At 40.3% G+C, this 27,425-nt stretch overlaps 1 protein-coding gene across 6 annotated transcripts in view; it reads right to left on the bottom strand.

The window, feature by feature from the left end:
* Positions 1 to 17,631, bottom strand: part of USP34 (ubiquitin specific peptidase 34) — a 253,091-nt gene extending 235,460 nt beyond the window's left edge. For all 6 annotated transcript variants that reach the window (XM_058683992.1, XM_058683996.1, XM_058683993.1 and 3 more), the window contains exon 1: positions 17,218 to 17,631. In XM_058683992.1, the coding sequence (XP_058539975.1) occupies positions 17,218 to 17,260 (43 nt within the window). In that variant the 5' untranslated portion in view covers positions 17,261 to 17,631. The remainder of the gene's footprint in view (positions 1 to 17,217) is intronic.
* Positions 17,632 to 27,425: the final 9,794 nt, after the last annotated feature.

The following is a 27,425-nucleotide window of genomic DNA, read 5'->3' as shown; positions in this document are numbered from 1 at the left end:
TAAAAATCTCTTAATGGTTGGGCTTAATAGAAAACAGGTGGATTCTCATTAAGTGCTTCTGCCTTCTCTGTTGCTATATATGGTTTTAGTAAAGTATATAAAGTCCAGCAGCGCCTGGGGAGCTTAGTCAGCTAAGCATGCAACTTCATCTCAGGTCATGATCTAATGGTTCATGGGTTTGAGCCCTGCATCAGGCTCTGTGCTGACAGCACACAGCGTGGAGCCTGCTTCAGATTCTGTGTCTCCCTATCTGCCCCTCCCCCTCTCACACATGTGTGTGCTCTCTCTCTCGCTCTCTCTCAAAAATAAACATTAAAAAAAATTTTTTTAAGAAAATATTTCCTCTCAGTTATTTTTTCAGTTTCTCAATCGTGTTTTTTGAATGACTTATGTCTTGAACATATAAAGAACTCATACAAGTAAAGACAAGTAACAATTAAAAAGTGAGCAAAGAATCTGAATGGACATTTCTCCAAAAATACACAAAAACACAATGAGATACCACTTTATAGCCACTGGGATGGCTAGAATACTCAAAATAGCAAGTGTCTGCCTCAGTATACTCACCCACAAAAAAATCCCAGCAAATAAACAAATATTGATTTGAAAAAAAAAAATGCTGGTGAGGATATGGAGAAACTAGAACCCTTATGCACTCATGAAGGAAATATAAAATGGTGTAGCACTTTGGAAAACAATCTTGCGGTTTCTGAAAAAAGTTAAATTCAATTACTAGTTGACCTAGTGATTCCACTCCTAGATACAGACAGGAAAGAAATGAAAACACAGGTTCACAGAAAAGCTTTTTACATAAATGTTCATAGAAGCATTATTTATGATATCAAAAAGAACCCAAATGTCTATCAACTGATGAATAAACAAAATGTGTCAACTCCACAGAGTGGAATATTACTCAGTCATAAAAAGGAATGAAATACTGGTATGTGCTCCCACACAGATAAATCTTGAAAATGTGCTAAGAGGGGCGCCCGGGTGGCTCGGTCGGTTAAGCGTCCGACTTCGGCTCAGGTCACGATCTCACGGTCCGTGAGTTCGAGCCCCGCGTCGGGCTCTGGGCTGATGGCCCAGAGCCTGGAGCCTGCTTCCGATTCTGTGTCTCCCTCTCTCTCTGCCCCTCCCCCGTTCATGCTCTGTCTCTCTCTGTCTCAAAAATAATAAAATAAACATTAAAAAAAAAAAAAAAAAAAAAAAAAAAAAGAAAATGTGCTAAGAGAAAGAAGTCAGTCACAAAAGACAATATATTATGATTCCATTTATATGAAAATATATAGAGAAAATAGATTGTTGGGGCGCCTGGGTGGCTCGGTCGGTTAAGTGTCCGACTTCGGCTCAGGTCATGATCTCATGGTTCATGAGTTCGAGCCCCACGTCGGGCTCTGTGCTGACAGCTCGGAGCCTGGAGCCTGCTTCAGATCTGTGTCTCCCTCTCTCTCTGCCCCTCCCCTACTCATACTCTGTCTCTCAAAAATGAATAAATGTTAAAAAAAAATTTAAAAAAAAAAAAAAAAAAAAAAAGGAGAAAATAGATTGTTGCTTAACAGTGGAAGGATGGAGGATTGAGGGTGACAGTTAAAGGGTATGGAGTTTCTTTCTGAGGTGATGAAAGTATTCTAAAATTGATTATGATGATGGTTGCAGAATTCTGTGAATATAGTAAACACCAGTCAGTTGTAGAGTTTTAATAGGTGAACCTAAAGTATATTTATCAATAAAGTTGTTACTAAAAATAAAGTAAAATAAGAATAAAAATATATGAATTATAATAAAAGCAAGAAACAAAAATACCTAGGAATAAATGTAAAAGAAATGTGCAGAACCTACGTAAAGGAAAAAACCCACAGAATTTCACAAATATAAAAAATTATATAAATGGGAAAATACATCATGCATCCTGAAGGGGCAGGATTATTTCTGTAAGATATCAACTCATGTCCCTCTTTATAAACATGCATTTCAGTAAAAATTCCAAGAGAATGTTGTACAACCCCTGCGCCCCCTCCTCCCCACACTGCTCCAAACAAAAGGATTTTAAAGTTTTATCTCAAAAAATACACAACTCCTGGGGCACCTGGGTGGCTCAGCTGGTTGAGAGTCCGGCTTCTGCTCAGATCATGGTATCATGGTTCCTGAGTTCGGGCCCCCCATCAGGCTTGCTGCTGTCAGCCTGTCAGCACAGAGCCCACTTTGGATCCTCTGTCCCCCTCTCTCTACCCCTCTCCCGCATGCACTCTCAAAAATAATTATTTTTTTAAAACTTTATAAAGAAGTACATAACTCCTTACTATCTGTTTTAATACTACCAGGTACTAAAATATATACACAGAGATTAAATTAAAACCACATGATAGGACGCCTAGGTGGCTCAGTCAGTTAAGCGTTCTACTCTTGATTTCAGCTCAGGTCATGATCTCACAGTTTGAGAACGAGCCCCACAACCAGCTCTGCGCCAACAGCACAAAGCTTGCCTGGGATTCCCTCTCCCTCTCTCTGGTCCCCTCCTTGAGTGCGGACTCTCTCAAAATAAACAAAAAAATAATCAAACAAAAAGTTTTAAAAAGAGACCCAGAATGCACTCAAGAATTCTGTGTAAAACAAAGATGGCATTTCAAATTGCTGGGAAAGAAACAGATGCTAAGACCACTGAGTAATATTTTGGAAAAGCAAATGCTAGATCCCACTTCATAACTTAGAACAAAATAAATTCCAGAGCAAGCCAGAAAGGGCAGACAGACAGGGAGACAGAGAATCCCAAGCGGACTCCACACTATTAGCACAAAGCCTCACTCAGGGCTCGAACTCACAAACTGCGAGATCATCATGACTTGAGCCATAAGCAAGAGTCTAGATGCTTAACCACCCAGATGCCCCAAGAAAAGCCTTTCTAAATAACAGACAACTCAATACTGTAACTCAGGAACCAAATATGTCAATATAAGTAATGCAATAATCCTCAATATCCAAACTCTTGCAGCAACCAAATAATTTAAGATAGTAACTGTATCCATTTTTCCCCTACTATATGGATTTTTTCAAATAGAATATCTAACAAATAAAAAAGCACCCTCAAATACTACTGATGTTTATATAGTATAATATTTCTAGGTTTTTAGCAATATTAGTATAATATTTCTAGGTTTTTAGCAATCAGAAGCCTTAAAATTTTTTACCCTTTGACCCAGAATATAATCCGGATTTCTATGCTTAAGGACATTTTTGTTATTTCTTGGTTTAGAGTTTTTTTTTTAATAGGAAAACACTAGTGAAATACGTGTTACATTCAAAGACTAGAATTAGGCTGCCATTAAATTCTGTTCTTAGACATAAGGATATGAGAAAATGCCCGTTAAAAAAAAAGCAAACAGTACATATGAACTCAATTTTATATATTCATAGAAAAATAGAATGATAAACATATACCAAAAAAAAAAAAATCTTAACATTTATTTATTTTTGAGAGACAGAGCACAAGTGGGGAGGGGCAAAGAGAGAGGGAGACACAGAAGCCAAAGTAGGCTCCAGGCTCTGAGCTGCCAGCACAGAGCCCGACATGGAACTTAAACTCACGAGCCATGAAATCATGACCCGAGCCAAAATAAAATGCTTAGAGAACAGAGCCACCCAGGCACCCTCATATACCACAATTTTAACAGAGTAATTACAAATGTTTTCTTGATGTATGTCAGTATTTTTCAAACTTCCCATATATATATGGGGAAACTTCCCATATATATGATGTATATAATTATCATATATACAATCATAAACACCAAAAAAATTAAGTGAGGGTTGCCTGGGTGGCTCAGTTGGCTAAGCATTTCCACTCAAGTCATTATCTCACGGTTCGTAGGTTTGAGCCCCACTTCTGGTTCTGCACTGGTAGTGTGGAACCTGCTTGGGATGTTGTCTCTCTCTCTGCCTCTCCCTTGCTTGCTCACTCTCTCTCAAAAATAAACATTTTTTTTTTTAATTAAGTGAAACAGAAAGGAAAAGCATTGGTTATGTGAAAAATTATATGAAAAACTTCCCCATGGGGCACCTGGGTGGCTCACTCAGTTGAGCATACAACTCTTGGTTTTCGCTCAGGTCATGATCTCGTGGTTCATGAGTTCAAGCTCTGCATCAGGCTCTGGACTATCAGTGCTTGGGATTCTCTCTTGCTCTTTCTCTGCCCCTACCCTGCTCATTCTCTCCCTCTCTCTCGCTCTCTCAAAATAAATAAACTTAAAAAAAAAAAAAAAAAAAAAAAACCTCCCCATTTGCTTTGGCCAACTGGAGGCCCCTGGTGACCTGTGACAAAAAAGTTTTTAGGCAAAAGCAGAAGCAAGGTTGCAGAAGCTTCAAGAGAATTTAAGGCACTGGAGGAAAAAAGAGACAGCTTAAGTGCACGATCTTAGAGGAATGATAGAAAACAAACCAGAAACAGTTAAGTTTCACAGAAGTCACAGTATGTTTATTATTCCTTCAAAACTTGACTAAGTAACCATTTCTCCAATTCTAATCATTAAAAAAAAAAAGTTGCTCAAAGATCAACTAAAATTCTAACAATTCCATGCAGCCTTCTCCAATCTTACCAAAAACTAAACTCCTCCCACTGCACTTCAGCTATACATGTCTTTATGGAATTTGCCTTTTTCCTTCCCTCTCTCCCTATCTCTCTCTCTCTCTCTCTCTCTCTCTCTCTCACACACACACACACACACACACACACACACACACGGTTTATCCCAGTATATCTCACTGTGTTAATTGTTTATATGCATTATCTAACTTAATCCTCACAAAATCCCTATCAAATGTAATTAAGGTATTATCATCCTCATTTCCAAGTAAGGAAGAAGGCACAAAAAGGTTAACTTAACCAAAGCCAGAGTTGCCATAAATGACATGAGTAGCATTTGAATTCAAGTCTATCAGATTCCAGACATCAATCTCTCAATTACCATCCTATTGCCTCATCTGTATTGGACTCCAACCCTCCTCAAGATAAGAGATCCATCTAAATGTATTTCTATATCTACCACAGTGTCCAGCACAATGCTTTACGTATGGTAAACATTCAATATATTTTTTATATATTGAATAAAACATTTAAACATAAAGAGTGAAGGTAAAGTGAAAGTAAGACACACAAAATAATGTACTCAGTAAATCAAACATTATGAAATAGTTTTCAAAAAAGCAAAAAAAGAAATGGTTTTCAACTTTTCAACTTGGGCCCAGCAGAAAGGCTCCCACAAAGAAGGATGGGGAGAAGGTGGGCTGTTTTGCCATCAACAAGATAGTGACTATAGAACACACCATCAACAAGTGCATCTATGGTGCAGACTTCAACACGTGTGATCCTTGGGCACTCAAAGAGACCCACAAGTTTCCCAGAGATTAGAACTCCAGACATGCACATTGACACCTGGCTCAACAAAGCTTTCTGGGCCAAAGTAACAATGAATGTCCCACACTGTATCTGTGTGCAGACGTCCAAAAATCATGGAAGATGAAGATTCACCAAACAAACTCGATACACAGGTTACCTATGTGCCTGTCACCACTTTACACCCAATCTTACAACCCTGAGATCAAGAGTCGTATGCTCTACTGACTAAGCCAGCCGGCACCAGCCCTCCAAGGAACAGTTCCTAAACCAAGGATCATTACTGAAAATCCTAAAGAGAAGATCCTGTGGCCTGCCATCAGTCAAGTCCCTCTACGGATGACAAAATACATCTAGGATGTACAAAATACATCTCATCTCTTCCACCAGGATGGCAGCAGATTCCATCAATCACACTGATGTAATCAAATTAACTATAGTAGCATTTCCATGTTTTATCATATTGGTTTCTTAAGCAAAGAAAAAAAAATAACACTGGTTTAGGTTATGGCCATGCCAATTTTTTATTATCATTTCACTCTCTACTAAGTGATTATTCAGTACTGGGAAGTACTCTTGTAAGTCCCAAAATAAGGGGGAAAAAATAACCTCACAATATTTGCCAATTTCTGCTCTCCAGGAAACTTAGCTACAGCTTCACACTCACACACAACCAAAGCTCTATCATCTTCACTGGATGGAATCTGCCCAGACCTGGAGATTTTTTAACTCAGCACCACTAACAAAGCTCTCACCATTCCTTACCAATCTAGAGGTTAAATTCCCTCTTAACATATGATTTATCCTATAGGTCTGGGGACTCCTCTTAGAAGGGAAAATGGAAACAAAATAAGATTAGAATAAAAAAACATTCTACTGACCACCATTGCTGTTTTTATACCACTCTACCAAGCAGTAGGCCCACTGTCCCCTTATTTATACTCTTACTTCAAACACATCTTCAAACTCCCTATTATCTTAGCATTTTCTTAAGTCTAAATTTATTGAGCTTGTGCTCATATACTTCCACATTCATGATTGGTTACTGAGCCTTTCTCGGTAATCAGAATGAGTACCTTCCTATTTTGTGTTATGGTGGCCTAAAACCAGCACATTAATGAATTGCTAATGTTCATTGCTAAAAGAGCCCCACAGACCTTGGAATCAAACACTTGAAGACTATAAAGTATATATACTGATGCCCTACTGTTAACTTTTAGCATATTATCAGATTTCCTTCCAGATATGCTATATGAGCAACTCAGCAATCTGACTTCACACACTATATTCAAGGTAATATTCAGACAATTATACAAAAACCTACAAAAACCCAAATGCCCATCAACAGAGGACTGGTTAAGTTACAGTTGGACCAAATAACGGAGTATTACAGTGAAGCCATTAAAAATTATAATGTAAGTGCATATTAACATAAAAAGATGCTTACATCTTAATAAAATGATATAGAAATAAATAATAACATGTAATTAGCTTATTTACATAAAATATGTAAGAAAAGCTATGTATAAGGAAATCAAGAATGACTTAAGAAATGTTTACTAGGGATGTCTGGGTGACTCAGTTAAGCAGCTGACTCTTAGTAAGTCGGCTTAGGTCATGATTTCACGGTTCGTATGAGTTCAAGCCCTGTATTGGGCTCTGCACTCACAGCACGGGGCCTACTTCAGATTCTCTGTCTCCCTTTCTTGCCTCTCCTCCACTTACAGGCATGCTTTCTCCCTCTCTCTCCCCAAAATAAATAAACGTTAAAAAAAAATTTTTTAATTAAAAAAAAGAGATGCTTACTAAAACATGAACAATTTCTTTGGTATGCAGAGCTTCAGATTCTCCAAATTTTACTAAATTTTTTTTCCTGAAAAAAGCAGTTATCTTTTTTAGAAAAAACAAAGCTACTTGCATTATTTTTAAAAAGACTAAACAGGGGCGCCTGGGTGGCTCAGTCACTTAAGCGTCCGACTTCAGCTCAGGTCATGATCTCGCGGCCCTTGAGTTCGAGCCCCGCATTAGCTCAGAGCCTGGAGCCTGCTTCGGATTCTGTGTCTCCCTCTCTCTCTGACCCTCCCCCGTTCATGCTCTGTCTCAAAAATAAATAAACGTTAAAAAAAAAAAAAAAGACTAAATATCCTGGTAGAGACGTAAGTAATTAACAAAAGGAGTTAAGTTTTCTCCTGCCACCAAATATTACTGATGACACTTGCCCAACACATTCCAAGAATTTACACCAGATTATAATGAAGCACTCAGTTTCTGGCTGAAGTATGCTGTCCCTGAGGATTATACCATATATACTGCTTTTTATTACCTTACTCATGAATCACTAGGTATATGCTCCAATAAGGAGAGATCATCAAGGTACAATACTAGTATCAAAACTCTTTTGCTTGAACATTAACTCAAATGATATGTATAAGGGAGACAGTTCAAAAGGAGCTCTAGCCTCGGTATTATTTTCCATCTCTTTATGGAGCTTCGGTGTCAACAATTTCCACAGATTGCCCCAATTCTCTTCTGCAAACAGCAGTCTCTACTTCCTCAACTTTTCTGCTCCTACCCATCAGCTTGCAAAAGCACCCACTCTAGTTCAGCTGCTCACAGCTACCTCACTCTTTAGTTCAAACATTCTGACAAGAAAAATCTGATTGATCAACATCAGGTCAGGAGTCTATCTGGAATCCAATCAGCAATAGCTAGGAACCGGGGGAGGGGAGGGCTGGCTTAAGTTCTTCCAGAGAATATAAGCAACTTAACTTTTCTGGAAGAGGCTATAGCCAAGATAGGAAAAATACCCAGTCTTCAACCACAGTAAGGGAAGTGCAAGAAGATGCCCGGTTTATACTACGTTAATTCTCAACTAACACCTTTGGAGATAGTTTTTAATTTCTATGGAATTTGAGAGGAAAATATCATTAACAGGTGTTAATCACATGACAGATAAAAAGCCCAATGTTTTCCTCATATATAAACTCCTAAATAAAAGTAATTTAGTTAAATTTCATGCCAGTCACAAATCTCACCACCTACATAAAAACAACTAATTTCTGCCTTTCTGCAATGCATATTAATTTAGAAAACAGTTGCTTAGGGTAGATATTTTTTATAAGCATATACCTAGTAATTCACAAAAAAGATAATTTAAAGCAGTATATATGATAATAATCCTCACCTACAGCATACTTCAGCCAAAAATTCTCATATCTAAATCACTACTGACTAGGGACACCTGGCTGGCTCAAGTCAGTGAAGCATGCAACTCTTGATCTTGGGGCTGTAATTTTAAGCCCCACGAAAAGTGTAGAGCTTAGTTTAAAAAATAAATAAATCACTACTGACTATAGGCCTAAGAATACTGATTTAACTAGGCAATCACATTCTTCTTCTACAAAAACCCTGCATGAACTAAAATGTTTACTAAGCACCTAGTCTGTACAAGGCACTATAGGAGGGACTCGGAAAAGAAGAAAACATGGGCCCTGACTGTAAGGAGTTCATCATTCAGGAAGGAAAGCTGTTGTTAATTTTAAAAAAAAAAAGGGGGGCTGGAAATGCAAGCTGGTGCAGCCACTCTGGAAAACAGTATGGAGGTTCCTCAAAAAACTAAAAAGAGAACTACCCTACGACCCAGCAATTGCACTACTAGGCATTTATCCAAGGGATACAGGTGTGCTGTTTCAAAGGGACACATGCACCCCCATGTTTATAGCAGCACTATCAACAATAGCCAAAGTATGTAAACAGCCCAAATGTCCATCAATGGATGAATGGATAAAGAAGATGTGGTGTGTGTGTGTGTATATATATATATATATATATATATATATATATATGCATGCAATGAAGTATTACTCGGCAATCAAAACAAATGAAATCTTGCCATTTGCAACTACGTGGATGGAAGTGGAGGGGATTATGCTAAGTGAAATTAGTCAGAAAAAGACAAAAATCATATGACTTCACTCATATGAGAACTTTAAGAGACAAAACAGATGAACATAAGGGAAGGGAAACAAAAATATAAAAACAGGGAGGGGGACAAAACAGAAGAGACTCATAAATATGGAGAACTGAGGGTTACTAGAGAGGTTGTGGGAGGGGGGATGGGCTAAATGGGTAAGGAGCACTAAGGAATCGACTCCTGAAATCATTGTTGCACTATATGCTAATTTGGATGCAAATTAAAAAAAATTTAAAATGAAATTCTCATTAAAAAAAAAAAAAAAAAGAAAGAAAAAGGGGCGCCTGGGTAGCTTAGTCAGTGAAGCATCCCACTCTTGATTTCCGCTCAGGTCATGATCTCAGAATTCATTTCATGAGTTCGAACCCCATGTTGGGCTCTGTGCTGACCATACGGAGGCTGCTTGGGGCTTTCTCTCTCTACCCCCTTCACTCTCTGTTCCTTCCCCTACTTGTGCACATGCGCATGCGTGCTCTCTCTCAAGATAAGTAAACTTAATAAAAAAAGAAAAAAAAAAAAGGAAGAGGGACCATTACCTAAGTTCTTAATCTAAACTAAAGGATATAAGTCATTTTAAGAGAGGCTGGGAAAGGTTCAATGCCTCACCAAGAGCCACGTGGGTGGCTCAGTCAGGTAAGTGTCCAACTCTTGATCTCCGGTCATGATCTCACCACTTCTAGGATCGAGCCCTGCAATGAACTCTGCACTGACAGTCAGAGCCTGCTTGGGATTCTGTCTCTCCCTCTCTCTCAAAATAAATAAACAAAAAAAAAAAAAGTAGGTCTCACCAAAAAAGTGAGAAGTGAAGCTAGGAAGAGGAGTTTCAGCCAAATTGTGCCATGCATGATATATGTCACGCTAAGAAGTTTCTTCAAGCAATGAAGATCTAGAACAGTTTAAGCAGGTAATGTGATAATCATATACTGTTTTAGGCAACTCTGCAGAAGAAGCTGTAACATAAAACATTTTTTAAAGATCTATAATTAAAAACACAAAAATAAAAAGCACACAAAAAAGCAGCAAAGGGGTACCTGGCTGGCTCAGTCAGTAGAGCATCCAACTCTTGATCTCAGGGTCATGAGTTCAAGCCCCACACTGGGTGTAGAGATTACTTTTAAAAAGGGCGGGGGTGGGGGGGTGCCTAGGTGGTTCAGTTAAGCATCTGACTCTTGTATTCTGGCTCAAGTCATGATGTCATGGTTTGTGAGATCAAGCCCCACGTTGGGCTCTGCAATGACAACACAGAGCCTGCCTGGGATTCTCTCTCCTTGCCCCACCCCCACTCTCACTATATCAAAAATAAGTTAAGTAAATAAATAAATAAAGGGGGGGCTGGAAAAAAATATATGTGGTGAACATGACCAAGGGTTCCTATTGTTAATAAGTGACAAAACTCGTTATCAGGTAATAACACAAAATATTAAAACCTGAAAAATGAGAAAACACAGGCAATGTATTAAAAAATGCAAATAGCTAATAAAAATGTTTTTCTATAATTTTATTTTTGAAAAAAAATTTTTTTAATGTTCATTTGTGTGTGTGTGTGAGACGGAGGGAGACGGAGGGAGAGGGAGGGAGGCGGGGGAGGGGGGGAGAGTGGGGGAAGAGGGAGAGAGAATGAGAGGGGGAGGGGCAGAGAGAGAGAGAGAGGGAGACACAGAATCTGAAGCAGGCTCCAGGCTCTGAGTTGTCAGCACAGAGCCCCACGCCCACGCAGGGCTCGAACCCACGAACCATGAGGTCATGACCTGAGCTAAAGTCAGACGCTCAACTGACTAAGCCACCCAAGCATCCATTAGTGTTTAAATTTACTAGTATTTGGCTATTACAATTTTTGCCAAAATAACACTTTTTCAAGGATAATATTCAGTACAAGTGCCCATACTTGAGTATGGAAAGAGTGGAAATCAATACATCCTTTCTGAAAAGGCAAATAGACAATATAAACAAAAGTATGCTTATATTTTTGACAGAGTGATCACTTCTGCAATCTATCTAAAAAAATGTTATTAAAAATTTATGTACAGGATGTTCACTTGCAGCTTTATAATATAAAAGAACTGAAAACATATAAGAATGAGAAGTTAAATCTAATACAAAATGAAATACCATACAGACAAAAAATGTATTTTCAAAAGAGTTAATAAAGGAAACAATCAAATAAAACATTAGGTGAAACAAGCTACATATTGAACTACCTTTATCTCATTCTTAAAAATGTAAATGCATAGGGGCACCTGAGTGGCTCAGTTGGTTAAGCATCCGACTTCGGCTCAGGTCATGATCTCACAGTTCGTGAGTTCAAGCCCCACGTCAGGCTCTGGGTTGACAGCTCGGAGCCTGGAGCCCACTTCAGATTCTGTGTCTCCCTCTATCTGCCCCTCCACTGCTTGCACTCTGTCTCTCACATTGTCTCAAAAATAAACTTTAAAAAAAAAAAATTTTTTTTTAAATGTAAATGCGTAGAGGCACCTGGGTGGCTCAGTCAGTTAAGCGTCTGACTCTTGGTTTCAGCTCATCACGATCTCACAGTTCAGGGGTTTGAGCCCTGCACTGGGCTCTGTGCAGACGGCACAGATCCTGCTTGGGATATGCTCTCTCTCTCCCTGTCTCTGCACCTCCCTTGCTCGCTCTCAATACAAATAAATAAACATTTTTAAAATGTGTACCAAAAATAAATGTGTACCAAAAGTATTTCAAGGTGATCAACAGGAATCATCACTGGATGATGAGATTTATAGTTTTCAGTATGTCTACAATGAGAATATGCAACCTTCATAATTACAAAAAAATTAAAGAAAGAAGAAGGTAGGCCAGCCCATTTAGCTAGATTATGTCCCATCTTGGTCAAGCTATGATTGGAAAGTTTCTTTCTCTTTCTGAAAATATAAAAATTCTTAATAATACACAACACATTACAAATACTTTGAAATCAGATATACAGGTACTATCATTAAACATACAAGTAACATTAACATGTTTCACGAAGAGTGCTAAAACTAATTATTAACAGTTATCATTGACAATGCAGATAGCCTACGTAATATCCTGCACGTTTGTAGTGCTTTATGGTTTCTAAGTTATATTAGAAAAATATGTGAATTGAAATCACAAACACTACTTCAAACATTAATTGGTTTAAGAGGATATAGACTTAGCTAGATCATCAAATAAAAATTCATAACCTGGGACTTCATATTATAGTAAAATCCGATTTCCAATTTTAAGAATCAGTTCAAATTTTAGAATTACTAGGTCAACCAAAAAATATTATGTTACTAATGATTTAACTATTTAGCACTCATATACTTATAATATAAAAAAAAAACTCTAGAAATGTATGGTGTACTAAAGGGCTCCCTGCTGACAGACAACATTTAGATTCCATTCAGCTACATAAGGACCACCACTTTTTTTTTTTTTAATGTTTGTTTATTTTTGAGAGAGACGGAGACAGAATGCAAGTGGGGAAAGGGCAGAGAGAGAGGGAGACACAGAATCCGAAGCAGGCTCCAGGCTACGAGCTGTGAGCACAGAGCCCAACGCAAGACTCAAACTCACAAGCTTGAGATCATGACCTGAGCTGAAGTCGGAGGCTCAACTGACTGAGCCACCCAGGCACCCCAGGACCACCACTTTTAAAATCTTACCACAACTACAGTAACATCATGCCTGAAGTTGTTAAAATACATAAATATACACTAATTTTTTATTGTCAGTTAAACACAATAATGTCTTCCATTCAAATAGATCATCACAAAGTTTCCACAGCATAGCATAACTGTTAAGAACATGGGCTTTTTTAGCCTGACCTGAGATTAAGTCCTGTTCAAATCCTGGCTCCACCAAATACAGTCATGTGACTCTGAGCAAATTATGTAAACTCTAAATCTAGGTTCTCTTATCTGAAAGGGGTGATAGAGTACCTACCTCAAAGAATTGATAAAGTACTCAACACAAACTGCTCAATCAAGTATTCTGCTTTAAAAATAATACAAACAGAATTATTCTGCAAATACTGTTATCACAGTATCTTGAGTTCAAGCTTAGACAGGGCTACTAACTAAGCAAGTAACAGGTGACCTTTATCTGGCAAACCATTTAGCCTTTCAGAGATTCAATTTCTTTGCTTCTAAAACTTAGGTACCAATGCTTGCTCCTGCCTATCTCCAAGGCTAAGGAGGGGGGCAAATAAATTGTCTACTTAACTGCTACATTTGGTAAACTATAATTTACTAAACACACACACAGAATAACATCTGTATTTAAAGCCATTTTCGGGGCGCCTGGGTGGCTCAGAGTCCAATTTCTGTTCAGGTCATGATCTCACGGTTCATGAGTTCAAGCCCCGCATCAGGCTCTGTGCTGACAGCTCAGAGCCTGGAGCCTGCTTCAGATTATGTATCTCCCTCTCTCTCTGCCCCATCCCTGCTTGCTTGCTCTCTCTCTCTCAAAAATAAATAAACATTAAGAAAAAAATTTTAAGCCATTGTCACTCTTCTCTCAAAGAAATTTACCTTACCAAGGCAAATAATGACCTCAATTTACTAGTGAGCTAGCTATGATGATGGTCCAAAACGTAAATTCAGGCCTCCAACTTCTCATCAACATCCAGAAATGCTCTGGAGTTAAAGTGGTTCACAAAAAATCTAGAAAAGCAGCAAATATACAAATTCAGCCAAACAAGCACAGGATTAAAAACTGAAAATTATTTCCTAAACTGAATGTGAACCCACAAACTGACAGTAGCCAAATTAATACATCCCAAGCCTTGAAAATGTCTTTTTAAAAACAAAGCACTGAAGGGAAAGAGAAATTCAAGCATGTTAGTAGTGCTGGGATTGTTTATTCTAACATTAAAGCCAAACATTATTTTGAAATGTCATTTTAAGTTTTAGGATATCTATCAAGATCGTATTTTAAAAGGGGATGTGAGGATCCTTATTATGGGGTTCTTAGCCTGGTTCCCTGGACAGGTTTCAATTAGTCCTCACAGTGCATGAAAAAAAAAAACAGTCTGTGTACCTGTATGTTTCCATGGGGAGAGTTTACAACTTCAGATTCCCAGCACGAGACATATAAATGGTAATGTTAATTCTCTCATCAAAAACTGATGACAAAAGGAAACCATTTACAGCCTTTCGTTACCAATTTTTATTTTAGCTAAATTACATTCTGCCAGATTTTTAAGTAAACATTTCATATGAAGTCTCTACCATTATTAAAATCTCTCTGCACATCAAGATAGAAAACAATACTATCCACATTTTATCTACCCTTTCATTTAAAACACTAAATTTTTATATTACACTGATATGTCCAGGCAGACTTCTTTTCAGTTTCATCAGTATTGTTAAATCCGACAAGAAATAGGTTTTTAGTATCTTTTAAATAATTCTTTTTCAAAATCAACTTGAAACACATCACATACATCATTTTCTTTCTTGTCATGGTTAAACTCTTATGGGGAGATATACTGAGAGATGAATTCTGAGCACATTATTTGGGAACTTTAGTTCTGAATATCTAATCAAAGATGAATTGATGCTCATCTTTGCACAACCTCTAGGGGAATAAAAGGACAGACTTAATAATTATTGTGAGCAAGATTACAAGAAAGACATAACCTACTTCAATTCAACAAGTTTTATCAAGGTCCAACCATCGTGTTCCTATCCAGTCATGGATAAATGTTATTACTATAATGAGATAAAGTAATACCCTCTGTTCTTAAGAAACTTAAACATCTTATGTTTGGGATACAACACAAAAGAAAAATGAAAACAATTTTAAAACTACAAGGGAAAAAAAGCAACCTGTAATAGTTTGGTATAACCTACAAATAAAATTGCTGAAATAATTTTAAAAAAAATAAAAAAGGAAGCTTCATTGTGAGATTAGTGTTCAGGAGGCAAATTTTTAAACTGAGCTTTTAAGGAAATATTAAGAGGGGCTCCTGGGTGGCTCAGTTGGCTGAGTGGCCAACCTGATTTCAGCTCCAGTTATAACCCAAAGGTCAGGAGATTGAGCTCGCGTTGAGTGGCTTAGGATTCTCTCGCTCTCTCCCTGTCCCTTGCCCCCACACCCACATGTGTGGGCACTTTCTTTCTCTCTACAATAAAAAAATAAATAGAGGAAATATTAAGAAGTCGTCTTAAGTATTTTTAGAGACCACTGGCTTATACAAACCTGGTTCTACTAACTGTATATACATAAAGGTAATAAAAGTTAAATTCTACTTCAAGATTCTCTACATTTCTAAGTTTCCATAAATCCATCGCATTTTTGAGTGCTTCTAAGCAAAGTTCTAGGGGTTTCCCAAATAATTTTCAATAACAACTATCATGATGCCTCTTTTCACAACGTAATAAAGATTAACAGACTTTAGTTTCTTTAGATACTATGTTTAAAGTTGTTTTTCCTAGTTAACTTTTAAAACACCAAAACATTATTAAAAGCACTTATTTCTTTTATTAGACAGCAAAGATAATGCTCTTCCCAATTTACTATAACAATAACCACACAACTTATGTTTGGGATATAAAATACAGTTTACTGAAATAAGTACTAAAGACTTATGTAATCATCATATCATAAATCACCTGCACCAAAAGTATCTCAAAACAACCTTAAAATTCTAGGAAAATTTACAGTAACACAAATATTGGAAAGTACAGTTTGAGTATGTGCAAAACCTGCTTCCACCTGTCAGAAAATAAATGCCCAGTTGAAAGTAAACTAGAACTCTAACACTTTTCTTATTGCATTTGGTTAATAAAGTGAAATTCAAGCACATAAATAAAGTCAAATTCAAACACAAACATTTTTTAAAACCATTGTTTTAAAGAATCGTATTAGAAAAGAGGTAGTTTGGAAATCTTCGGAAATATCAGAACAGAAATCCAAAACCCACATAAGCAGTTCTTTACATGAGCATTTTCTCAACAATCAAGTTTTTGTAAATTAATCTTATCTAATGCACCTCATCCAACTAGGCCTTTGGGCCCAGAAGTAGTTAATCTGCAATACAGCTTGTTTCTTTAGCCTCAAATACTATCTTACAAGGGTCGGAAATAAAATAAATATAAGAATCTGGCTAGAAAAGATCAGGGTACGCTCTTTAACAATCAAAAGTATAAGGAATAGGCCTTTCATTCCAGGAGACAGGCCATGACTATCCCGGGATGCTATCTGTAGTACAGTGCTCTCCTTAATATAATAAAATTTACCATTAAAATGACGAACGGTACACGAAGAAGAACCATCATTAATTTTTTACAAAATAGGTATGAAGGTTCCAATCATGACTATTACAGTTCATTTTCAGCTATTTCAGGGCCGGTAGAAGGGTTTCATACACCCACACACCCCCAAGGGAGAGGAAAACCACCAACCTCCTCCCAGGGAGTTTAATGAAAATTAGCAGGTAAGAGAGGCCTCGGCAGCACGCTGAAATTTAAAGAGGGCGGCCGGAGGGCCGAAAGGTTCGGACTGCGGAGGAAAGCTTCGTCCTCGGACCCCACCTCCCCTCACCTTCCCGGCAGGGCGAGAGAGGCGAAGGCTCATTAGTGCCTTCGTTAATTGACACCTGTAATGAGGAAACTTTCCGAGAGGTGAGACCGCTCAGGCCCTGCCTGGCCAAAGCTCCGGGGCGGCCCCCTCTCGAGCGCCCAGGTAACCGGGCCGGGTTGGGCCCGAGGCGCCGCGGCGGCCGCGCCACCGCGCACCTTCCCGGGGCGCTAGGCCGGCACGCCGCCTGGCTCGGCCGTCGCCTCCCGCAGGCCGCGGCAGCCCGGGGAGCTGCGCGGGGCCCCCAAACCGTGCACCCCCACAGGCCGCCGCCGCGGCTACTTACTTTCATTTAACACCTCCACCAGGTCTGCGCAGTTCTCGCACATCGTTCGGCCGCCGCCCCCCCCCTCCCCCGCTTCGGATCGCAGTGACTGATCCCGACCGGCGGGGGGGAGGGGAGAGAGGCGGAGGAGGGGGCCGGCCGGCCGGCGGGGCGGGGAGGCGACGAGGGCGGGCGGCGGCGGGGACGGGGCGGAGAGCAGGAGTATGGGGGAGGGGGCCGGCGGTCCCCGGAGCGGGCGGGGGAGAGGAGGGGGGCGAGGGGAGGTGCGCAGGCCGGAGGGGCGCGGAGGCGCCGGCGGCGGGGAAGGGGGGGAAGGACGGGGGGAGGGGAGAGGGAGGGAGGGGGCGGGTGGGGAGAGAAGCAGCAGAGTCACTTCACCGACCAGACGCCGCGGCCACCGCTGACGCCGCCGCCATTTTAATAGAGCGTTCGGGCTGCGCTCGGCTCTTTCCGCCCGAGCGAAGGAGCCGACGAGAAACGCCTCGCGCTCTCATTCCTCCGCCTCCTTCCCTCGCTTCGCCTCCCGCCCCCCCACCTCTCCCTCCGCACACACGCCGCACGCTCCACACCCCGCCGCGGCCGGCTCGCCGCCCTCCCTTTCCTCTTCCGTCTGGCCTCCCCGCCCTCGGTCCACCCCCTCGGCGCGTTCGCCCACCCCGCCCAGCCCGGATCTCTGTCAGCGGCCGGAAGGGAAACACGAAGCCAGCGCGGCCGCGGGGGGAGTCCGAGTGAGTAGGGGAAGATGGCGGAGGCACCGAGCGGCTCGCGGTTGCGCGGCGTCGCCCACAGCGGCCCACTCCGCGGGCTGCGAGGTCCCGGCGAGCGCCGGGTCACTCGCGCCGCCCTGTTCCCCGCCCTTGCGCTTCGCCATTTTTCCTCCGGGCCCACGAAGGGGGGGTTTGATGCCAATTCCTCCCTCCCAGCGCTCAGGTTTTTGGGGGGTGGGGGAGGCAAGGGGTTCACGGAGAAGCCGGGCCGAAGCGACGCCGCAGCCCAAGTTGGGGCACACGGCCCTCTCCCCGCGGGGCTTTGTGAGAATGGAACAGCCCAGGGGCGGCGTAACCTGCATGCGTGTCGATCGCTACCCTCGATTCTGTAAGGCTCATCCGTCCTCGAGCAGTAAGACACCTTGACGTGACTAGAAATGGCGGAGTGAGGAGCGTTCACATGGCATCGCCTCCCTTGTACGCGAGAGGGCCCCGCAGCAATTGCCTGCAACTCTACAACTCTTTACCTGAAATAGCACATTCTTCTCTGCGAAGAGCAGATCGCCAGGGTATTAAGATGGGAAACGGAAAATGAAGAACCGGAAGGAAAGGGGACACTCCACTAGTTAACTAGTGTTAACTAGTTAGCATTAGGAAAATTTTCCTCACACCTGCACTTAATACGTCCTCACTGATTTCCATACCCAGTACGTTTTATAGAGATGTGACTGAAGAGACCAAAAGGGCGTGTACGTAATCTTATAGTTGTGTCACCCAAGCAGCTATTAACACTAGTCATTGGTTTAAAGGTTGTGTCGAGGTTGGGTCCCACCGTCGTTCCATGCCAGGACCACCTTGCCAGTGTTCTTATAAAGTTTCTGCCCACCTGTTTTACACTGCTCCATATGAGCAGGTGAGATTTCCGAGCTGTAGAGAGATTCTGCCATCCTCTCCCCTTCTTCCCATCTTTACTGTAAAACTCGGGTTTCTGCACAGTTGACTTTTGGCATCCGTAGCAGACATGGACCAGCCAGCATCCATTCCCACCCACCCCTCTTACCTGCCCACAAGGAAACTTGCCAAACCCAAATTTTGTCCTGTTTTTCAGGTGGCAGCTAGAGACTCTGGTCTCTGGAAGGAAAGCCCCAAGGAGTACTTGTTACAGGTTTAAAACAGTCATGGTAGGGCTGAACCTATGTTTGGGTCCTTGCCAGTGAAACGTTAGCAGAAATCTGCAGAGTGGATCTTTTGGAAAGAATTGCCCATTCCTAATAAAAGAAGGGGACAGGGGCGCCTGGGTGGCTCAGTCGGTTAAGCCTCCTACTCTGAAACTCCTGATTTCAGCTCAGGTCATGATCTTGTGGTCGTGAGATTGAGCCCCGCGTTGGGCTCTGTGCTGAACGTGGAGCCTGCTTAAGATTCTCTCTAAAATAAAGAAAATAATAAAATGCTTTGAGAATCTAGAGTATTGTTGTCATAAATGATCATTGCTCTTCAGTCATCACTTAAATGCTCAACACACTTTTTCTGTAAAGAGCCAGATAGTAAATAGTTTCGGCTTTATAGACAAGCCAACTTCCTTATCACAACTACTTAACTGTTAGAACAAAAGCAGCCATAGACAGTACGTGGTGGAAAAAGTATGGCTGTGTTCCAATAAAATTTAACTTACACTGAAATTTGAAATTCATATTTTCATGTGTCACAAAATACTATTTTTCTCTTGATATTTTCAACTATTTAAAAATAGAAAACCATTCTTAACCTGCAAACCATACAGAAATGGAACTGGCCAGATTTGGCCTATGGGCTATAGTTTACCAACAACCCTTTATCTACTTCAACTGCTTGTTAACAGAGAAAGCATAAAAGACCATGAAAAACAAGGTTGTCTGCCTCCTAACTAGAATCTTCACTCTTCTGTGCTGAGTTAGTATCCGTATCAACGAGACATTTTAATGTATTTGAAAGTTGTACATTCTAAAAGTATGATGAAGCAGAATCTCTGCTAAAATACCCCTAAATCCTTATAAATCTGGATTTTCCGACCAGTAATCAGCAATGACTATACACCTTCAATAGCTAAGATTGTTTTCAATACTTTGTATACATGTCACCATCTAGTGGTAGAATCATGCTTTCAGTAAAGTTATACAATCTATGAAATTTTTAATTCTTGAGTTTTGTAATATATACATAGTATATTCCTAGCTCCTTCCCTGAAAACCAGCCTCACATAAACAGCTTTGGAAAACTAATCTTGCCATAGAAATTATTTGCCCTTCGTAGCATTCTGGTTATTACTGAATACAGGATTTTGTCTGGAGTTTGGCGTTAAAGCCTGATTGTTACTGTTAGAGGCCAGAGTTAACTGCAGAATTTACTCTTGTCCCTCACACCCACACTTATCCCTGTTTTGTGGAACTTAGGAACATTATTAGAGGCAAGTATGCTATTTTATTCTTTCCACAACACCCAGCCCAATGCTTTGTGCATAAGATCAGCAAACTACTGTTTGGTTCTTAACTTGCTAGAGTGATTGTTTTTATAAATAAATTGGATTATTACACTTCCCTACCTAAAACCCTTCAATATTCCTGTTGCATTTAGAATAAATTCTATTTGAGCCTTCCCTAACCTCTGTGGTTTCCAACCTCACTCTTATTACATTCCAGCCACACTGGTCTGCTTTCAAACATAAAATCTTTTCTGCTCTGGGTCTTGGTGAATGTTGTTTATTCCTAGGACATGCTGTCTTAATTTTGAAATGGCTGTGTCCTCACAGTTTCAACTTAGACATCATCTCAAAAAATAACTCCCCTCCCCTAGAATATTCTGTAATACTCTGTTCATTTCCTTCACAGCTCTTACTAACCTTTATTATTACTTTATTTCTGTTTATTTGTAATGGGGACATAGACTGCAAATAAACAATTTTTAAAGTAAGAATGGCAGTAGACAGTCCAGTCAGGACTGGTACAGTGGCTCAAGGTTATGAACCCAAGTTGTTTATTTCCATTTCACCTTCCACACATTGGTTTGTCACCTCCTAGTTGTAAACTGGCCACTATAGCACCAACTGTCTGCTTTAAAGAAAGAAGGAGGAAAGATGATGATGGTCTGTCTTGGTTTGGATTCCCCACAAAGCAAGCCCTGAAATAACAAGTGAAAATAGTTTTATTTTGTTAGCATCCAAGAAATATTGGTAGGATAGTGGAGAAATGAGATAGGAAATGGGAGAGTAAGTGTCCAATAAAAGATTTCATTATCAAGCCCCGTAATCACATGTGCCTTAAAATCGTCTTACCCTACCCCCCTCCCCCACCCAAAAAACAAAACCTACCCAAGGGACAAGGAAGCTGGGTATTTACATGTACTCTCTTTAATTGTTGTTAGGGGAGGGGTTGTAGGCAGGCAGCAAAGCAGGCTTCCTTGCTCAACCAGGAAGGCATAGAAATGCAGGTGCCAGCAGTTGGAAGTCTGGCCACCAACTGTATGCTGAAGTGATAAGAACTAGAGGATATGGGCAGAGCACTGTGACAGGATCTGGTACACCCCCCTTCCCTCTTCTGTCTTTCTTGAATATAGTTACGAAAATCTGGAGAACAGCAGCCATCTTGAAACAATAAACCTGTGAGCAAAAAGCAAACGCCAAGGCACCAAAAATGGCAGAGTGGAAAAAGAAAAGGCCTGAGTCCCTTGTGGCTTTGCTGAGCTGCTGAATCGGTGCTAGCAACTGCCTACTTGTTGCTGCATAAGATATTTGGTTATCTAACAAATACAAAACTCTAAAGCCACCATAAAGTATTTATAGCCTAAATGCAGTCATGAAAAATAGTGTGGTAGTTAGAATAATGTCCCCAACCCCCAAACATGCCTATGTCCTAATCCCCAGAATTTGTGAATATGGTACCGTAAGTGGCAAAAGGGACTTTCCAGATAAGGACCTTGAGACAGGGAGATTATTTTCTATTCCTGTGGACTCAATTTTTTACATGAGACTTGAAAATTAGAGAACCTTTCCCAGCTTTGGGCACAGGGAGCTGTGACTGTGACTACATAAGAATGGTTGGAGAGGGCCTCCTGGGTGGCTCAGTGGGTTAAGCATCTGACTCTTGATTAGGGCTCAAGTCATGATCTCACGGGTTCGTGGGATTGAGCCTCATGTCGGGCTCTGCACTGACAGTGCAGAGCCTGTTTGGGTTTCTCTCTCCCCACCTCTCTCTGCCCCTCCCCAGTTCGTGATCTCTCTCTCTCTCTCTCTCTCTTTCAAGATAGATGATGAAATGAAACGAAATGAAATGTTGGAGAGATGCAACATTCCTGACTTTGAAGATGAAGGGAAGTGGGCCTTGAGTCAAGAAATGTGGGTGGTCTCCAGAAGATGGAAAAGACAAGGAAACAGAATCTCCCTTTCAGCCTCCAGAAAAGAACCCAGCCAGCCCTGCTGACATCTTAATTTAGCCCAATGAAACCCATGTTGGACTACTGACTTACAAAACTGTAAAATGATGTTTGTTAAATTTAGTTTTAAGCCATAAATTTGTGGTAATTTGTTTCAGCAGCAATAGAAAACTAATAGAAGTGATGTGCAGATCTAGAGAATAGCATATGCAAAACTCCTGATACAAAATTCCTTGCTTCTTTCTAGGAACAGAAATAAAGCCAGTATGACTAGAACATAGTTGGGAGAGAAGGCCCATGCCAGACTTAACAGAGCACTGCAAACATTGTTAAGATTTTGGCCTAGATCCTAAAAGCAATACAAAGCATTTAAGTGTGTAAGCAACACAATCAGGTTTTTATTAAAATATTCAGACTAGAGGTGCGTGGGTGGGTCAATTGGTTAAGCATCTGACTTCAGCTCAGGTCATGATCTCGAAGTTGGTGAGTTTGAGCCCCACTGTCAGCGCAGAGCCCACTTCGGATCCTCTGTCTCCCTCCATCTCTGCCCCGCCCCCCCCCCCCCCATGCTGTGGTTCTCTCTCTGTCAAAAACAAATAAACATTTAAAAAATAAAGATATAAAATAAAATATTCAGACTAATGGGGCACCTGAGTGCCCCGGTCAGTTAAGCATCTGACTCTTGATCTCAGCTCAGGTCTTGACCTCAGGGTCATGAGTTCAAGCCTTGTGCTGGACTCTGCACTGGGCATGAAGCCTATTAAAAAAAAAAATTGTTTAAAATATTCAGACTAATATGTAGAGAGTAGATTAAAGATAGGGACAACTGGGGGTTATTAATATTAATTCAGAAAGATGATGATAAGCTTGGACTAGGATAACAAAGAAATGGAGAAAAGGGAGTCCATTCTAAGAACATTTTAGAGGTGAAAAGAACAAGACTTGATTGATGGGTATGGGGAGGGAAAGTATCAGGGCTATCTCCAAATAAGAGATTTGCCAAACTGGGTAAATGATGCTGCCATTCACCACATTGGGGATCACTTAAAGGAGGACCACAGGGAGATGGGATCAATAATGACAAGTACTATTTTGGAAGCACTCAGTTTGAGGTGCCTGTGAGGTAACTAGGAGTTGTTGACCAGGCAGTTGTTTGAATCTAAAGCTCAAAATAAAACTCAGGACTGCAAATATAAAATCAATCCTTAGTATGGTAGCTCTTTATGGGGAAAGATAACTGCTATACCTCTAGCATTATAAGTTCTAGGCATGAAGAACAACCAAAGAACCAGTTCCCTCAGCTGTCCCCTCTTATCAGGAAAGCAAAAACTTTCCAGAAGCCCCTCTGGCTAACTTTACTTTCTCATTACCTAGAACTCTGTCACATGGCCACCCTTAGAGCTCAAGGAAAGCTTGAGCTCTATATGTGTATATACACACACACACACACACACACATACATATATTACTTGATATACATACATATATATACACACATACATATATACACTTGAGCTCTATGAATGTATGTGTGTGTATATATATATAAATGTATAAAATATATATATTTTGTATGTTAACATAATTGACAAAGTCATTCCTCACTGCCAACTAAGCCAAATCAAACCAATAAAATGTCTAACTTCATTCTTCAAATTACTAAATATATATTTTATAATGTATATTTTATAGATTTGGATATTTTGAGGAATATTAAAGACACCAAAAAATACATTTTGGAACATCTTACAGGTTAGATAACTAAAGTAATAAAGTAAAATAATTAAAATTTTTAAAGCTATACAATAAAATACTGTTTCTATTGTTTGTGTTTTTTAAATGTTTATATTTTATTTATTTATTTGGGGTGGGGGTAGAGAGTGAGCAGGGAAGGGACAGAGAGAGAATCCCAAGCAGACTCCACACTGTCAGCACAGAGCCCGATGCAGGGTCTGATCTCTGTAGGCCTGAGCTGGGGTCAGAAGTCAACTATTTTAACATGCACTCCAGGTAATTCTGGTATAGGTGGTCCTTGCCTGATACTATGAGAAACACTTGAGATAGGTTTCATCCCGTTTCTTCAACATACGCTTCCCTATATTTGAAAGTAGGAGGTCTGGTTTCTCTTGTAACTGACTTTTCTTTGGCTCATAATATCCAGAACTTTTTTTACCTTCTCCTCATATAATATGGTTTTAGTTCTATACAGGAACCCGATGGAGAAATTAAGCCTTGTCTAGCAATGTTTTTACAAAACATGGTACCTAGAAATATAGTCTAACAGCATACAATAGCATAAAATTATAATCTCTCTTGTTCTGGACAACATACTTCAATTAATGTAGCCACATAATATTTGGCCACTCTCTAGTTAATTGAAATATTTAAGTTTTGGGGCACATGGGTGACTCCATGGTCAAGCATCCAACTCTTGATTTTGGCTCAGGTCATCATCCCAGGGTTGTGGGATCAAGCCCTACGTCAGGCTCTGCACTGAGCATGGAGCCTGCCTAGGATTCTTCCTGTCCCTCTCTCTCTTCCTCTTGCCCCTCTCCCCTGCTCATATGTGCTCTCTTTCTCTCTCTAAAATAAATAAGTATTGAAAAACTGAATAAAATATTTAATATAAAATAAATATAATATAAAATATTCCACATGTCCTGCCCGTAAACCAAATTTTTCCTTTTATTTGTGCAATTGCTTTTTTTTAACCTACTTGCAATATTTTTCAATGATTTCTTACTGTTGTAGCCCCTTTTCTGTTTATAAAAGTAATATTACTCATTGTAAAAACTATAGAAAAATATGAAGAAACTAAATATTATTATCCCATACCCAATCATAGGTACTATCAACATCTTGACACATGTCCTTTCATTCTTTAATAGGCATGTAAAGACACATTTTTATTATAATGGGACTAAACTGTTTAGATGAGATAAACATTAAGTTTTTTTTTCATGTTCCCATGTACAGATACATATCACTTTTATTGCCCATAGGATAACATTGCATTATATAGTCAAAACAATTTCATTAAACTGGACTTAATTGATGAACATAAGCAATACCGCAATAAACGAATATGTTCATCTCTGTGTACTATTTCATTTATTCTCTTAGAATAAATATTAGCAATAAAGTTATTGAATACAACCATCTTCAAATGGACCCTTTGTGTCCTGGATGTTTGTTCTCTGTCTCCTCTGTTGGCTTCTTTTCATCTCTGAACACTGGTGTGCCTGGGGCCCAGCGCTAAACCTCTTCTCATTTACTTACTAGGCGATCACATCCAGTCCCATGGATTTAAATACCACCTAACAACTTGGGGCACCTGGTGGCTCAGTCGGTTGAGCGTCCAACTTCGGCTCAGGTCATGATCTCTCAGTCTGTGAGTTCGAGCCACACGTTGGGCTCTGTGCTGACAGCTCAGAGTCTGGAGCCTTCTTTGGATTCTGTGTCTCCCTCACTCTCTGCCCCTCCCCCGCTCATGCTGTGTGTGTGTGTGTGTGTGTGTGTGTGTGTCTCTGTCAAAAAGAAATAAAACATTTTAAAAATTTAAATAAATAAATAAATAAATACCACCTAACAACTAATAAATTCCTCTCCCCTGAAGCTCTCTTGAAATCTCCACTTACCTAAGGAGTATTTTTAACTTAAGTCCAAATTTGCATTTTTTTTGTTTTATTTATTTAAGTAATTTCTACACCCAACATGGGGCTCAAACTCATGACCCCGAGATCAAGAGTCACACACACTTCCAAGTGAGCCAGCTAGGTGCCCCTGAACTTTTGGTGATCTTTGCCAAACCTACCCCATTTCAATAAATGGTAACTTCATCTATCCAGTTGCTTAGGCCAGAAATCTTGAGTAACTCCTCTTTCTCTCATGTTCCATCTGTGATGCAAATCCTGTTGGCATCAAACAGGATTTCAAGATATATCCAATTTTGAAAATACATCCACAATCTGGCCACTTCTTAGTACTCCCACCCTAGTGCAAACCACACAATCACTTCTTGCCTAGATTACAAATTGAATAATGCCACTTCTCTGATCAAAACTTCCAATGGCTTTTGTTTTTACTCCTTGCCATGACCTGTAAGTCCCTTCATGATCTGATCTCTCTCCCCTCTCGAAGTTCTCTACCACTTCCTCCTCACTCATTCCACCCTAGCCTGACTAAACACCTTGTTCCTCTAACACGGTGATTTTCAGCCCAAGATATTTTCTCCCCAGGAGACATTGTCAGTGTCTGGAGACATTTTTGTCGTCACAAGAAAGGAGGTGTGCTAATGACATCTAGTGTGTGGAGGCCAGGTATCCTGCTATAAACAATTCACAATGCACAGGGCAGCCCTGTGCAGTAGAATGCACGTAGCTCCCATAGTATTTTGTTCATATTCTTTATTGCAGATTATCTTTTTCACTATCCGCCTTTGTCATCAAAAGGAGAGTTTGTCAACTGCAGACAGAAAGAATGTGTCTGGCACACAGTAGGTACATAAAAGCATTTTGAAAAAACTCACTATGTTATCTAATAGTTTATTGGAAAAAAAGCTTATTTAGCAAACTGGTGTCAACACACTGCTATTGATAAATTGCCTTATTGTTCCCAATGTTCACCACTCCACCCTCCCCAGTTAAAGAAATATTCTTCCCTGACCTTTCCAGGTGACTTACACTGGATGCCTATGGGAAGAAGAGAATTCCTCTGCCTGTTTATGGCAGCATTGGACTGTGACTTGCTACGGCCAATAGAACGCAGTGATTTCAGTTCTGAGTAGCAGCTATACTGAGGAGTCATTGATCACATAGTTCTATCATTGCTCTTTTCCCCTGCCATGAGACTGAAGGAGTCCTCCCTCAGCCTGAACTGCAGAATGACAGAGACACATGGAGCAGGGCCACACCTAACTTGCAACTTGAGTGAGAAATGTGTCATAAGAGAGGTGCCTCATTTGTCTCGGTCAGTTAAGCGTCCCACTTCAGCTCACATCATGATCTCACAGTTTGTGGGTTCCAACCCCACTTCGGGCTCTGTGCTTTCAGTGCGGGGCCTGCTTGGGATCCTCTCTCTGTCCCTCTTTCTGACCCT

This window comes from Neofelis nebulosa, chromosome 9 (assembly GCF_028018385.1).
Source record: "Neofelis nebulosa isolate mNeoNeb1 chromosome 9, mNeoNeb1.pri, whole genome shotgun sequence".
Taxonomy (NCBI): Eukaryota; Metazoa; Chordata; class Mammalia; order Carnivora; family Felidae; genus Neofelis; species Neofelis nebulosa.
This window is presented reverse-complemented; position numbering and strand designations above follow the sequence as displayed.